At 48.0% G+C, this 15,924-nt stretch overlaps 1 protein-coding gene across 1 annotated transcript; it reads left to right on the top strand.

Annotated features, from left to right (window-relative positions):
• Window positions 1-12,059: 12,059 nt before the first annotated feature.
• Window positions 12,060-14,754, top strand: JUN (Jun proto-oncogene, AP-1 transcription factor subunit). The gene has a single exon (XM_042952350.1). The coding sequence runs from the start codon at window positions 13,043-13,045 to the stop codon at window positions 14,045-14,047; it is 1,005 nt and encodes a 334-aa protein (XP_042808284.1). The 5' UTR covers window positions 12,060-13,042; the 3' UTR covers window positions 14,048-14,754.
• Window positions 14,755-15,924: the final 1,170 nt, after the last annotated feature.

The following is a 15,924-nucleotide window of genomic DNA, read 5'->3' as shown; positions in this document are numbered from 1 at the left end:
GCTGGGCACTAAAATCAGCAGTTCCAGAAAAAGCCACCACCGCTACTCAGAAAACTCCAGGGGAGGCACGTGCAACGGAGAGAAGAGGCCACTGAAAGGGACTTTAGGAAGTGTATGCCACCTCAGCTGACCTGCAGACCCATATGCAGGAAAACTATACTTAACCTTGTACAGCACTCGGATTTTGTGGTGGTTTGTTTCATGACAAAAGCTGATTAATCCACCTATTGTGACAAGTAAAAATTTACAGAAATAATATATTTTAAAAATGAAGTGCAATCTCTTTAATCCCACCCTCAAGGAAGGTAGCTGACAATAACCATTTGATAGATGACTTTCGACTCCTTTTTCTGGATTTTCGAAGGATTAAATGAGCAAATGCATGTAAAGAGCACTGGGCGCAGGGATGCGCATATGACGTAGGCACTCATTAAGCATTAGCTGTTCTTACTAATATTCTCACGCAAATAAATATACTCAGATATAGAGTTTTTGTAATTTATGCAAAAACAAGACCATGCTACATACCTTACTCTACAACTTGCTTTCTTCGTGTAATGTGGTTTCATGGATTTTTTTCTTCAGGTCAACTCATCTTTTTAAGGGCAATTAACTCATTTTTTAAATTAGCTACATGATATTCCATGGTTTAAATGTACCATAATATATTTTACCTATTTCCACCTTGTAGATAAAGAAACTGACACTCACAGAGCTGAGGCGTTTGTCAAAATCTTTGCTGCTCCTCCCTGTCAAGCCCTGGGACACCCTCTGGCCAATCAGAGGTGAGTGGAAGTGACAGGTGAGCAAAACTTTTAAGAGCTATCTCCTGGTGTTACCTCGCTCTCTTCCCTGTGGCGCACAGCAGCAATATTTCAGACAGGGAGCTCCTACATCAGCCTGTTTCAAAGAAAGAGCCCAGGCCTAAATCAGGAAGGAAGTGTAACATGCGCGTGGAATAAACTCATTTGTTTTAAGACTCTGAGATCTGGGAGGTGATTTGTTACCAATTTAGAGAATGTTAAGACAGTGTTTTAAGACTTTCAAGTGTTTGGGTGTTCATTGTAGATATTCATCACCCACTGGTTTGGCCAAGCAGCATGCCGGTCAATCAAGATGTGGGTTGAAAGAATAATGGGAAACAATCTCTTCCCTAACATCCTTTTAAAAAATTATCAGTAGCCCTCTCCCCTTAATGACAAATCACTAGGCAAAGGACATCTAATGATGTATCGCAAAAAGCAAGTCTAATGATGTAGTCCCATAGGTTGAGGACATCCTTTTTATGTGGGGAGCCTCTTAGGTAGGTCAGGATCATGAGAACGTTGACCCATTTTCTCCACGTTGCCAACTACATACACAGAAACACGCAACAGGACACTAATGTCAGCAGTTCAAAGAAAAGCCATCATCACTACTTAGAAAACTGCAGGGAAGGAAGGTGCAAGGGAGAGAAAGCAGGCTGAATGGGACCTCAGGAAAGCTAATCCCAGCTTCACCGGGTATCACCTCCAGGCCTCCATTTGCTCAGAGGAACTACCGTGAGGATCCAATGAGGGACAGCAGGTGCAGTCACAACTAATAAGAAAAAAACATTTATTTCTCATTTATTACGTGTAATACATGTTGATTGCAGAAAAGTTTAAAACAAAAATAAAAACATGAGGAAGAAAATGGAAATTACCCAAATATCACAACTGTTGATAATACCTTGATGGTTAATCAGCCGTATTTCCTCCTACATAAATGTGTACACATTTACTACAAGGCCTTCTGTATGCATTCATTAAGTGTGTGCCCACAATTACTACAGGTTCCTCCTATCGTGCTCATCCTCTCCATTCTTCCTTTCCAGTTTGCCTTGTGGTCCCTCCAAGTATGCACCATAATCTTGCCCTATAGACAGACATTTGTTCATTCATTCCCTTGTCCTAGAACAACTCTTCTCCACCAACTCTTCTTCTGGCTACTCCTACTCATCCTTCAAGTTTCAATTTATTCATCACCTCCTTATAGCACAATTCTCTGGCCACTACCCTTGTCAGATGTCCCTTCTCTGTGCATCCAGAACATCCCAGCCTTCTTTCTCATAGCGTCATCATACCCAACTAGTCTTGCCTCCTTATTGTCTATTTTCCTTGCTATACCCCAACTTGTACGCAGCTACTGTAGCTTTTGTTCCCCACTGTTTACCAGTGGCCAACCCATAGTAAATGATCCAAAATAGTTGAATAAATGAGTAACACAGTTAACAAAATGTGCTACCTGTATTTCTTTGGAAAGACACCTGGCACTTCTCAACAAACATCCAGTGAAAGATTAAATATAGAAGAGGATATAACACATGGCCACATGCTTCATGAAGTTTACAAATTATATGGGGGGAAAAAAGCATTACCAATAGGAAGCATCAGTATGGAATTAAGTGTTAGGTCCTTTACTTCGGTCTCCCCCATTAATTCACTTCAAACAAGAAAGGGTAGAACAAAATCCCTAACCTCAGTTCCACATGTATTCCCTGACAGTATTCTGCAGCACCAGTTGGAATAAGAAGACACTAGCCATGTTAACATATATGCTCCCAAGCCTTGGCAGTTCAACACAAAAAGTTGATTTCCGATTCAGGCAAAGTCGGATGCAAATTTTCTGGTCAGTGGACAATCTTCCGTGTGATCATTCAGAGACCCAGGCTCCTTTCATCTGTGGCTCTGTCCTTCCTTATGTCCCTTACACTTCACCAGGAGATAGGGAGAGATGGTTTTAGGAGACAGGCCTGTAGCTATCACACATTACATTTATCCCCTCTGTATTGGCTAAAACTCGGCCACATGGCCACACCTAATTACAAAGGAGGCCAGGAAATGTAGTTCAGTGGTACACATAGAAGGAAAAGGGGTTTGGTGGACACTTTGCAGTTTTTCTGCCACAAATATTTGTTATACATTAGAGCTCAGAGAGTATCCAGTCTCAAGTGGTCCCAGGTACAAGGAACTTTGGTTTACGAATACTGAAAACGCTTGTTGTCTTATATAAGAACGTCCATCGAATTAACATTGCACATGAGAAAACATGACCTGAGATTTTCAAATTTTGGGAATAAAAAAGGGTCAATTCCAGAATTGATAAACCATGAACGTTGGTCACCATCCCCAGAAAAATTCTAAAAGAGAATAAAGATGGTTTTTAGGAACTTTCAAAATAAAGTGACAATTACCACGAGTTACTACAAGCTCACTAGGAATGATCATAAACTAAGGCAGCATACTGTCTGCCACATAGAAGACAACAAATATGAATTGAATGAATGGCCTTCAATTCTACATTTAAGGCAACTTTCCCATTGGTAAATAACCACGACTTCAGAAATTTCTTCCTTAAATATTGCCGTGCTTTCCTTTCTAACCTCTAAACATTACCCTCGCTGTGACCTCAAAACCTACCGAACAGGCCAACTCTCCTGTGGAACACCTGCACAGCTATTTGAAGCCTTCTGTCTATGCTCTCACCATCGCTTCCTTTCCCCCCAAGTTCCTTCTCCGTGGGATGTGGTTGCCAGCTTCTTGCCATTTGACTGACCTCCTCTGAGATCTGGCTGGCCAAAACTGCATTCCACAATTTCATGTCGACAATGTTCCCAATGAGGTCCAGCCAGCAGCGTTCAGCAGGATTACCTCTCCCCAGCTCTGAATATCACTGGAAGTACATAAGTAGTGATGATGATGCCAAAGGGATTCCCATACTGGGAAAGGGGGCAGGCCTTGAAGAGGACTTCCACTTTATGATCTCAGAAGTTGTGTGGAAGTTTTGAGTGCCAAAGAGACATCACCATAAGGGTGATGGTGTGCACCCCAATTACCCATGCCTCTTTGACCAAAACTTATTTTTTTCATTTTGTTTATTTTTGAGAGAGAGAGAGAGAGAACACAAGTGGGAGAGGGGCAAAGAGTGAGGGGGACAAAGGTTCCAAAGTGGGTTCTGCACTGACAGCAGAGCACCCAGTGTGGGGCTCAAACTCACGAACCATGAGGTCATAACCTGAGCTGAGGTCGGATGCTAAACCGACTAAGCCACCCAGGTGCTCCAAAAACCTATTTTCTTAATGTTTATTTATTTCTGAGAGAGGATGTGCATATACAGGGAAGAGGCAGAGAGAGGAGACACAGAATCTGAAGCAGGCTCCAGGCTCTGAGCTGTCAGCACAGAGCCCAACAAAGAGCTTGAACCCACGGACCAAGAGCCAAAGTCAGAGGCTCAACCAACTGAGCCACCCAGGAGCCATTCCTTGACCAAAACCTAGTCCATGCATACTCTCCAATGACTCAGTAGTTCACTTACTTGTATTTCAGTTTTTATTTTCATTTCTGCCTCTTTACTCCAGTTGTGATATGAATGCACATATCCAAGCTGACAACCTGGGGAAGAAAAAGAAAAAAAGCAGGTGGAGGATGAGGAAGATAATGGAAAATTCCAAGATTGGAAAGCAGTCTCAAGCAAACAGGAATAAATTTTACAGAGAGTTGATCCAAAAGAAGGACTTCCACAGGGGCTCTGATGTGTAACCAAGATTTAATGAGCACCCTCTATGTGCCAGGAACTGTACTAAATCCTGTGGATACAGTGAAGACCAAAGGATGTACTGATCCTGCCTCTGGTGGGCAAAACAGATCTCAAAATAACAATTAATAAGGGAAATATGGAATAATAAGATAAGGTAAATTCGACTGAGACAAAGAAATTTCCATTTCCTTGGCTTCAGCTTTCCAGGAGGGGACATTTGCTAGAGTAATTTCTCATCCACTTTCTCCATCCCTTATTTCCTCCCCATGGGGAAGGTGTGGGTTATCTGGTGGCTGAAGTCTGTAGAAAGATCCAGCATTCCCACCCCAACCATTGCACTCTCTTTTCAGGACCCATTTGTCCATAGGATGTACACACTCACTGTGTGTTCGGAAGTGGCTTGCAAGTTCCCACCTTTGCCAGAAACCAACAGGTAAGTTTAATTCCAGGTAAAGCATGAGGAAACCCATTGTGGCCTTGTGGCTACATGCCCTACAATCTATCCTATATCACAATGACACTGTGATGTCCATTCATCTGATTCCTATCTCTAACGTCCAGCTGGTTCTGAACTCAAGAGGGAAAGAAAGGGGTGTTATTTATTACACTCCTGAGTTCCCAACCGCTATTTAAAAAACAAAAAACAAAAAAACAAAAAACAAAACAATGCAGAAAACCAAAAATAAAAAAACAGTCTAATGAGGTATAAGAGGGGAATCGAATTTAGATGGGGGAAGGGTGCAGTAGGAAAGGAAGCCTTTTCAAGTGTTATTTAAGCGAACATCTAGAGGAAATAGAAATTGACCAAGGAATAGCGAAGAAGGGGGAAGGCTGATATAAAGGTTCTGAGGCAAGAAACAGTTTATCTTGCTTGAGGAACTAGAGAAGTCCAGTGTGGGAGCCATCAGGGCTGGTCACCAAATGCTTACAGCTCTCTGCCTTCCAGGCAAACAGGATTGCACTTCCTGGTCTCCTGGTGGCTGAGTGGGGCCATGAGACTAGTTCTAACCAAAGAATTGTGAGAAGTGACTTGTTACATTCTCTGGCAAAGGTGCTTAACTGCCTGGCCAAGACCCTTCAAAGTTTGCTTTCCCTCTACCACGAGATCTGTAATGTTCCTGAAAGTAGGTGCTACATTAGGCTGGGTCCCAGAGAAGGCAATGTGATCAGAGAGTCCCTGCCAACCCTTGACAGATATGGAGCAGGAATAAGAAATAATTTTTTTTGGCTTAAGTCACCAAGATTTGGAATTTTATAATTGTAGTTTAACCTAGGCTACCCTGACAGATATGGTGAAACCCAGCATGGCTATAATATAGTTGGTGAGGTAACATAGGCCAGATCAGGTGAGATGTTATAGGCAAGGTAAGTAATGCTGGGTTTTCTCCCAAATGCAATAAGATACACTCAAGGAGGCTTCAGCAAGGGAGTTCCAACTTTTATGCGTTAAAACAAAGTACTGCTGTATTGACTATTAAAATGCCCCCTTAATTCCACTATAGAAAAGGCTATTAAAAAAAAATCCATCAACAAGCATTTATTGAGCACCTTCTAACCTTCCATGTGCCAGGCACGGCACTAAGCATTGGAGATAAAAAAAAATGAATTAGAAAAAATAATAATAATAAACATTAAAAAAAATAAATTCGACACAGTTCCTGGATTTGGAGTCAGGGATACAAGCAGACATCTACGAGAACACGTCATAAACATCCTCCGCTTCAGGTGTGTGCCAAGTATGGTGAGAGCTAAAGAAAATAATAACTGGGGTGCCTGGGTGGTTCAGTCGGTTAAGCATCCGACTTCGGCTCAGGTCATGATCTCACGGTTCGTGAGTTCGAGCCCTGCTTTGCGCTCTGTGCTGACAGCTCGGAGCCTAGAGCCTGCTTCAGATTCTGTCTCCCTCTCTCTCTGCCCCTCCTCTGCTCATACTCTCTCTATGCCTCTAAAACAAATAAACATTAAAAATTAAAAAGAAAAGAAAATAATAACTATTTGAGGATAGGGTGGGAGATAGGGTAGCAGAAAGCTTCAGAGAGAGCAATAATTTGAGCGGGGTCTTGAAGGGTAAGTAGGAGTTTGCCAGGTGGCATTTTGATTAAGGATAAAATTAAATGGAAAGAAAAAAAACACCAGAGGAATTGACAATGTTTAGGGCAGCTGAGACCCTGTGTAGTTCAGGGCACGGTGGACTGTACTACTATTTGCAAACACTTGCTGCCTGGTCCCACTGACATCAGGCTTGACAATGAGAACCGCTCTCAGCAGAAGCTTTAAGTACCACGCTCTTTTCTCTTTGCCATGACAATCAGCAATGTTTCAGAAAGGGTCCTAGAGGAATGATGATATTGTATGAGGCAGAGACACAGCCAACCCATAATCGGCATGCAGTATGAATGAAAAATATGTTTTGGTTGTCATCCAGTAAGATTTTTGTATTGCTACCACAGCATAACCCAGCCTGTGCAGAGGTGTGCATTTCCAGCTCTTGACTTCCAACACATAGTGGCATCGCATTTTCTTGCACCCTTTAAGCAATACATGATCGTGTGACTTGTTCTTGACCAATAATATGTACCTACAAGTAATGCGTGTCATTTCTGGGAGGAAACTTCACTGCCAATGTGAATTCATCATGTTTCCTTTCCCTGTTGAGGTGATTGGGATGATTATGTAAAGCATTTATCAAGATGAAACCTTCTTCAGACTCAGTCTCTGAATGAGTACATTGAGCAGAGCCCCTCTGACCTTGAACATGTAGTATGAGCAAGAAATAAAGTGTTTTTGTTAAGCCACTGAGACTTTAGAATTGTTTGTTATGGTCACAAACATGGCCTATCCTTAATGATATAAAAATTAGCATATAGGGGCGACTGGGTGGCTCCGTATGTTAAGTGTCCGACTCTTGATCTCGGCTCAGGTCGTGATCTCCCAGTTCACAGGTTCCAGCCCTGCATTGGGCTGTGCACTGACAGCAGGGAGCCTGCTTGGGATTCTGTCTCCCCATCTCTCTCTGCCCCTCCCCCCCCTTTCTCTCTCTCAAATTAAAAAAAATAAACTTAAAAAAAATTAGCACTGAGACATGCGGTAATGTAACAACAACAAAAGTAAACATTCATTTAGAAGGCAATAACCAAGAACACTGTTATCAGAAGCTTCCAGGATGGTGATCCATTTGGTGGACATATCACCTGTAATAATGGAGAAGGCATATCATGAACCTAATAAATTAAGCAAGAGATTGTAAAATTGTAAAACAAAATGTTAGCAGCCTGTGTTGGTGGCTGTTGGATACATTTGTAAACTTACTACAAAAAAGAAATGAGCGAGCTCACCGAAGATTTGCCCAGTTTGTAAGCAGAAATGAAAGAAAGCCTGGACAATCTGTAAATTCAGAGGTATTTATAGGATTAGAAGAGGCTATTGTTTTTCAGTCTCAAGCAGTAAAATATAAAATTAAGACATGTTTTCGGCCAAAATAAATAAATAAATAAAGACCAGTTAAAATGAGCCTTGAGGTATGGATCAAGTCAAGGGTATGGCCTCAAACCTATTGTTATAACCTCTGGATAAATTAAGATGTTACCCAGAACATGCTTTCAATTGGATGAACTGGCTCTGGAAAAGGGAGGGAAAGTATCACTCTCCCACCAAAGCCCAGTAAAGCCAAAGCACACAAAACCAAGTCAGGAGAGAGTGGAGGAGAAGTGGGGGGAAGTGAATGAGAGAGAGAGAGAGAGAGAGAGCAGGCATGAGAGCAAGAAAGCAAAGAAATACGGCAAAACGTGGAAGCGTGTCTAGGAAAGAACTGGCTGTCGCTGTTAGCTCATGGAACGCCTGGAATCACACAGATAAGGCTGCATTTTTGTGAGAGTTGTACTGCCAAAAGTGCATCCGCCTGCATTAAAGGAGACCGGATTCGAGACTTAATATCACTCTGTACCTCCCCTAATGTTTAAAAGCGAATTTTAAAGCTTTTAGGGCTACTTTAGTTGTAGAAAAGGAAGACTTCCTCAGAGAGCAAAGCCCGGGGTCATGGAGAGCCATGGGTAGGGCAGCTACACGCAGCAGGCAGAATCAGGGTCTAATCGGGGTGCTGGTCTAATCGGGGTGCTGAACATGTCTGCTCAGAGGACTGCCTGGCGTCTACCGTGGTTTCCCATCCCTTCGCTTTCCAAACCGTGTGCCGGGTTGCAGCTCTCCTAGCTCTGTCCTACTGTTACGTACTGAGGGTGCGCGGGGTAGACGCCTCGCGTTTAGAAAAAAAGAGTCACATCTGGAGCTGATACAGAGTCGACTACGAATCACCCAGAACCTGGAAAGTGAGCTTGACATACTGCGACTAGATGAGTCTTTAGGATTGTCCCCCCTTACGGGGGAAAATGAGGAAATTCTGCCTGGGGTGGGCAGGGTAGGGGGAGACAGTAAGCCAAACATTTGGTGAACAGAAAGGAGCCTGCTAGAGTCATTGGTGTTTGTTCCGCAAATATTCCCGGCTCTCTCCCTTCCAGACACTCGGCTGGAGTCAAGTCGGACCTCACCACGTGACTTGCTCCGGCCAACGACAGCCGAGCAGAAGCGCAGTAGGTCACTTCCAGGTGGACGATTCGAGAGCCAGTGAATGGTTGGTTTGCTGCCTTCTCTCCCCCAGCCAAGATAGCAATGAGAAGCACGGGTCAAGAAGAAGCCTTCCTCAGCCCAAGTCCTCAAGTGTCCACCATGAGCAGAACTCCCCTGCAGACCCAGAGTGGGGCATGTAGCATGAGCAAGAAATAAACTTCCCTGGGGTAAGTCACTGAGATGTCAGGCTTGTTTGTTAGGGGAGCAGAGCCCAGCCTTTCCTGACTGATACTGGCAGTGACAGATGAGGCAGGAGAGCAGGATGGGACTGTGAAAGACCCCTTCTCTCAGGCAAACGCCTCTCTGAACTCTTTCCTGGTCATAAAGGGGAGCCATGAAAGCTTTCAAGCAGGGGCATTAACATGAGCAAATCTGTTACTTTTTGGATGAAATAGGCTACTTCTCAACATAAGGAGAAAAGAAGCCTGCTAAACTACATAAGGCAGAGAGAAACACACAGAACCCTTAGGCAAAAGATATATAGAGAGAGACAGAGACAGAGAGACAGAGTCAGGCGTGGTCATTTCTTCTTCCACACCATCCAAGTGCCATTTCCCCCACAGCTAGTACAAGAAAGTCTCCCAGAGCGGAGCAGATACAAGGGAATGTAACACAGACCTGAGGTCGATTTCCTGTTGTCTGTGTGACCTGAGCCAGATACTCAACCTCTCTGGGCCTAGTTCCTCACATGTTAAATCCAAATAATAATATATGCAGCTGGACACAGTTGTAAGAAGAAACAGCATATTTCAATTCCTCAGGTGAATGCCTGGCTGGTGGTAGGTGTTTAATATGTGAAATTTATTTTTGCTCCCGTTGACATACAAAATCATTGAGAACACCAGCTCCCTGATTACAAAAGAAAATGACTCAGGGCCACAGAATAGAGAACGTCTCCTCCTTGAGAAAAGTAACTGGAATTGTCATCACTGTATCCCTAACACACACACACACACACCCCCCACCTCCATGCCCAGTGTTCACAGGAGCCACTGGGTTTTCCTCTGCTGCCTGAGAAAATGAGAGGAGTGAAGAAAAGACTTCCCTGACATTAGCTGCTGTTGGGCCATTGAATCTGAACTCTCAGAGCCACAAATACCCTAAAGCTCTGGGCTATAAACCCAAGGCTGAATTCCCCTAAGTGCAGAAGCTGAAAAGCCAGAATTAGAAGCTACGTATGTAAATTGCTGCAGTTCCAACTTCTTGCCCCAGTCCTCAACAGGAGGCACGGGAAAGTGCTGACTTCTGCTCCTTTCGGCCCGGCTTCCTCCCCTCACTGCTCCTCACAGGAGCACACCTGCTCCTGCCAACTCACACTCCTATCCTGGCATTCCATCGAGGCTCTGGGAAACCCTGAGGCGGGGCAGGGAAGGGGGCTGTTAGGCGACCGCCTCCCGGCCTGGAGGCGATGATGCTGCACTATCTCAGCCCTGTGAGGTGGGTCTCACCGGCCCCACTTGCAGCTCTGAAGGATCCCAGAGAAGTTCGGCGATTTGTTCACGTCACACCCTGGCAGCTCTGGCCACGAGAGAACCCACGATTCCCGAGTTCAGTATTCTTTCCGCCATACACTTTTGTCCCGAAGGGGTGCGGGGTAGGGGGAGAATAGAATAACAACCGCGGAAAAGGAACCACTTATATGTGTCTAGCGCTTCCTAGAGGCTACCCAGGATATGGGCCCACCACCCGGCCGGGAGCAGCGAGATTTTAAATCCTGGTCCTATCCCTGACTCGCTCACTCGTTGCGTGACTTTTGCTGAGTGTCTCACGTTCTCGTTTTCCTGTAAGCAAATCAGGACCGGAGGGTGTGTGCGTGTGTCTGTGTGTGTGTGCGTGTGTGCGTGTGTGTAAAGTGTGTCTAAAGTGTGCTGGCATGTTGTGCGGGGGCGGGTAGTAGACGATCTCCGGGGTTCCCCAAGTTTCAGATTCCCTATACGCTCGTTCACAACTGGAAGCTGAATTGCCCCCCAATTCCACCCCCTATAAAAAAAACTTCGCCATCGAAGCAAAACTGTGAACCCTCGCACCCCTTTTCCCATGGTTTGGAGAGGGCATTAAGGGGTGCAACGCGGACTTAGCTGAGCGCCCAGTTTGGAGCAATACAAATCACTTGGTTTCTAGGCGCAGCCAGACAGCAGCGCTGTCCGTCGCTCGTGAACTTGACCGGGAGACAAACTTCGGAGCGTCCTCAACGTGGGGGGCCCACTGTCTCGAGACCGCCCCTCAACTTAAGCCCACTTTCGCTCGCCCCCACAGGGGACTTAACAGAGCCACCTTAAGGGCGGTGCTCCCGCCCCCCGGAAGTGCGGGGGGGCACAGAGCCTGGCGCTCGGCCTCCAGCCCTGCACCGAGGCGAAGTGCCCGTGGGGGACAACGAGCCCCCCAAGTGGGGAAACACCTCCCTCCACCCCGCGCCCTTGGCCGCAGACACCTGGCCGGGTTCCCGAGCCTTCCGGGTGCCTGCATCTCCTGCCTTCCCGCCCGAGCCCTGAACTTGAGCCCGCTTCGGTCAGAGGCGGCGAGAGCCCGCGTCCGCCCGGCTCGCGGCAGCCACCGTCACTAGACAGTCAAACCCCAAGACGTCAGCCCACAATGCACCGGGCGGGCCGGGAAAGACGCGCCGGGGAGGGGAGAGGGAAGAGCCGGGCGCGAGTCGCGCTGGAGGGGGAGGGGGAGAGGAGGAGAAAGAAGGGCCCAACTGTAGGAGGGCAGCGGTGCATTACCTCATCCCGTGAGCCTCCGCGGGTCCAGAGAAGAATCTTCTAGGGTGGGGTCTCCATGGCGACGGGCGGGCCCGCCCCCTTGAGAGCGACGCGAGCCAATGGGAAGGCCTTGGGGTGACATCATGGGCTATTTTTAGGGGTTGACTGGTAGCAGATAAGTGTTGAGCTCGGGCTGGATAAGGGCTCAGAGTTGCACTGAGTGTGGCTGAAGCAGCGAGGCGGGAGTGGAGGTGCGCGGACTCAGGGAGACGGACAGATACAGGCAGGCAGGCAAGACGGCAGCAGAGTCCGAGCTGCAAATCTTATTTTCTTTTCCATTTTCTCACCAACTGCCCAGAGCTAGCGCCTGTGGCTCCCGGGCTGGTGTTTTGGGGAGCGTCCGGAGAGCCCCTTCTCCAGCCGCCCCCAGGAGGAGAGCCCCGCTTCCCCGGAGCTGGTGACAGCGCAGAGAGCGGCGACAGTCTGTCCGGGGAAGTCCAGAGAGCCGCTGCAGCGGCAAAGAACTTTCCTGACCAGGCGGACAGGGGACAAGTGGCCCGAGTCCCGGAGCGAACTTTTGCAAAGCTTTCCTGCGCCCGAAGCTGCCGCGGCGGCGAAGACAGGAAGGCGGCGGAGAGAGGAGACCAAGGAGGGACGTGCGCTCAGTTTCTCTCGCACCGGTTGCTGAACTTGGGCGAGCGCGAGCCGCGGCTGCCCGGCGCCCCCTCCCCCTCGCAGCGGAGGAGGGGACAGTCGTCGGAGTCCGGGCGGCGGACACCCGCTGCCGGCCGGCCACCGCGGGATCGACGCTGACTGCCGCCGCCGGCAGGGCCGCTGTCGCCGGGAAGCGTGTTCGTCTGCGGGCTCCCAGGGACGGCTGCGCCAAGAGCGCTCCGTGAGCGACCGCGACTTTTCAAAGCCGAGCAGCGCGCGCGAGCTGACAAGTTAAGAGTGCTGGCGGCATCTGAACCCTGAGCGCCTGGGAGCGAGCCGGTGAGCAGGGCGCAGGGGGGAGGACATACGGCGGGTGCGCGCGCCCCTCGAGAAACTTTCCCTGCCCAGGGCCCCGGGAGGGGTGTCCTCCGCTCGCCAGCGCGCTGTTGCGGCCCCGAAACTTCTGCGCGCAGCCCAAACTAACCCCACGTGAAGTGACGGACTGTTCTATGACTGCAAAGATGGAAACGACCTTCTACGACGATGCCCTCAACGCCTCGTTCCTCCAGTCCGAGAGCGGTGCCTACGGCTACAGTAACCCCAAGATCCTGAAGCAGAGCATGACCCTGAACCTGGCCGACCCGGTGGGCAGCCTGAAGCCGCACCTCCGGGCCAAGAACTCGGACCTCCTCACCTCGCCCGACGTGGGGCTGCTCAAGCTGGCCTCGCCCGAGCTGGAGCGCCTGATAATCCAGTCCAGCAACGGGCACATCACCACCACGCCGACCCCCACGCAGTTCCTGTGCCCCAAGAACGTGACAGACGAGCAGGAGGGCTTCGCCGAGGGTTTCGTGCGCGCCCTGGCCGAACTGCACAGCCAGAACACGCTGCCCAGCGTCACGTCGGCGGCGCAGCCGGTCAGCGGGGCGGGCATGGTGGCTCCGGCGGTGGCTTCCGCGGCGGGCGGCAGCGGCAGCGGTGGCTTCAGCGCCAGCCTGCACAGCGAGCCGCCGGTCTACGCCAACCTCAGCAACTTCAACCCGGGCGCTCTGAGCAGCGGCGGTGGGGCGCCCTCCTACGGCGCGGCCGGCCTGGCCTTTCCCGCGCAGCCCCAGCAGCAGCAGCAGCCCCCGCAGCCGCCGCACCACCTGCCCCAGCAGATCCCCGTGCAGCACCCGCGGCTGCAGGCCCTGAAGGAGGAGCCGCAGACGGTGCCCGAGATGCCCGGGGAAACGCCGCCCCTGTCCCCCATCGACATGGAGTCGCAGGAGAGGATCAAGGCGGAGAGGAAGCGCATGAGGAACCGCATCGCTGCCTCCAAGTGCCGGAAAAGGAAGCTGGAGAGGATCGCCCGGCTGGAGGAAAAAGTGAAAACCTTGAAAGCGCAGAACTCGGAGCTGGCGTCCACGGCCAATATGCTCAGGGAACAGGTGGCACAGCTTAAACAGAAAGTCATGAACCACGTTAACAGTGGGTGCCAACTCATGCTAACGCAGCAGTTGCAAACGTTTTGAGGAGAGGCTGTTGGGGGCTGAGGGGCAACAGAGAAAAAAAAAATTCACCCAGAGAGACAGACTTGAGAACTTGACAAGTTGAGAGAGAAAGAGAGAGAGAAAAGTGTCCAAGGACTAAAGCCAAGGGTATCCAAGTTGGACTGGGCGGCGTCCTGACGGCGCCCCCAGTGTGCACGAGTGGGAAGGACTTGGCGCGCCCTCCCTTGGCGTGGGGCCAGGGAGCGGCTGCCTGCGGGCTGCCCCGCTTTGCGGATGGGCTGTCCCCGCGCGAACAGAACGTTAGACTTTTCTTTAACATTGACCAAGAACTGCATGGACCTAACATTCGATCTCATTCAGTATTAAAGGGGGGAGGGGGAGGGGTTACAAACTGCAATAGAGACTGTAGATTGCTTCTGTAGTACTCCTTAAGAACACAAAGTAGGGGGGGAGGGGGTTGGGGGAGGGGAGGCGGGAGGGAGTTTGTGAGCGCGAGGCTGAGCCTGCAGATGAACTCTTTCTGGCCTGCCTTCCTTAACTGTGTATGTACATATATATATTTTTTAATTTGATGAAAGCTGATTACTGTCAATAAACAGCTTCATGCCTTTGTAAGTTATTTCATGTTTGTTTGTTTGGGTGTCCTGCCCAGTGTTGTTTGTAAATAAGAGATTTGGAGCACTCTGAGTTTACCATTTGTAATAAAGTATATAATTTTTTTATGTTTTGTTCCTGAAAATTCCAGAAAGGATATTTAAGAAAATACAATAAAATATTGAAAAAGTACCCCTCCCACAACCTCTTTTCTGCATTACCTACGGATTACCTATCTAGATGGAGTCGAAAGAGTTCAAAGAGTCAACTAAAATCACTCTCAGTGCTTCGTACTATCAGGCAGTGAAAACTGTTCTCTGCTGGACTTGAGAATAACTGTAGCTGAAGCTCTCATCAACTTATACTCTTCCCTCCCCCAACAATCCATATAGAGTTGCTTACAAAGGATAGTGTGGCCCTTCAGAAGGCTGAGGAAAGGGAGGTTGTGGTGGAGGGGAACAGACAGCCCACTGGGAAGTCAAAGAACTTAAAAGTCTGGTTCATACCGAGTGGCATGTGCTGTGACCATTTATGATGTTAGCAGAAATTTCAGAGTAGCTGCGAATTCTCAAATGAGGAACAGTGGCAGATTTTTACAAAAGATGTATCCTTCCAATTTGGAATCTTTAACAATCCCTAGATAAAAAAGATGGTCTTTGCTTATGAATATTTATAACAGCATTCTTGTCACAATAAACGTATTCAAATACCAATAACAGATCTTGAATTCCTTTCCCTTTACTACTTTTTTCTTCCCAAGCTCTACACTGAAGCTTTTCTTTTCAGTTGCTGGGGTTAACATTACTGCCAGCTAAAGTTACTGGGTAATTAAGAAGCAAAGAATTTAGGAAGAGTCAACACAGAATTTGCAATCTGGATGAAACATTCTCCCAGTTTCATTAATATTCCCCCCCTCCCTCTCCCTCTCTCCTCCTCCCCACTCCCCTACTCTCTCTGTCTCTCTGAAGTAAACACCTATACTTAGACAAATTACCACTATAGCCATTTGCCATTTGGGATTCTTCTGCAGTTTATTTCTTAATTTGTTTCTAAAATAACCAGCCTTATTTAAGTTATTACTACAGAATCAGCCTTAAAAGATGGTAATCTATACAACATGGAAAAGATTCATACAAGAAAACATGAACACGAACACAACGATGAGATGCGTAAATCAAACCTTAGCTCTGGGGAAATGGCAAGCTTAAATTCTGTCTACAGGTATAACTTAGGAGATCAACAAGGCAGTATGCAACAAGGGAACAATTTTTGCTTGGTTGCTCTTCATCCCAAGAGCTAGTATG

The sequence above is a fragment of the Panthera leo genome, chromosome C1 (assembly GCF_018350215.1).
Source record: "Panthera leo isolate Ple1 chromosome C1, P.leo_Ple1_pat1.1, whole genome shotgun sequence".
Lineage (NCBI taxonomy): Eukaryota > Metazoa > Chordata > Mammalia > Carnivora > Felidae > Panthera > Panthera leo.
Note: the sequence above shows the minus strand (reverse complement) of the source record. Positions and strands in the feature narration are given on the sequence as shown.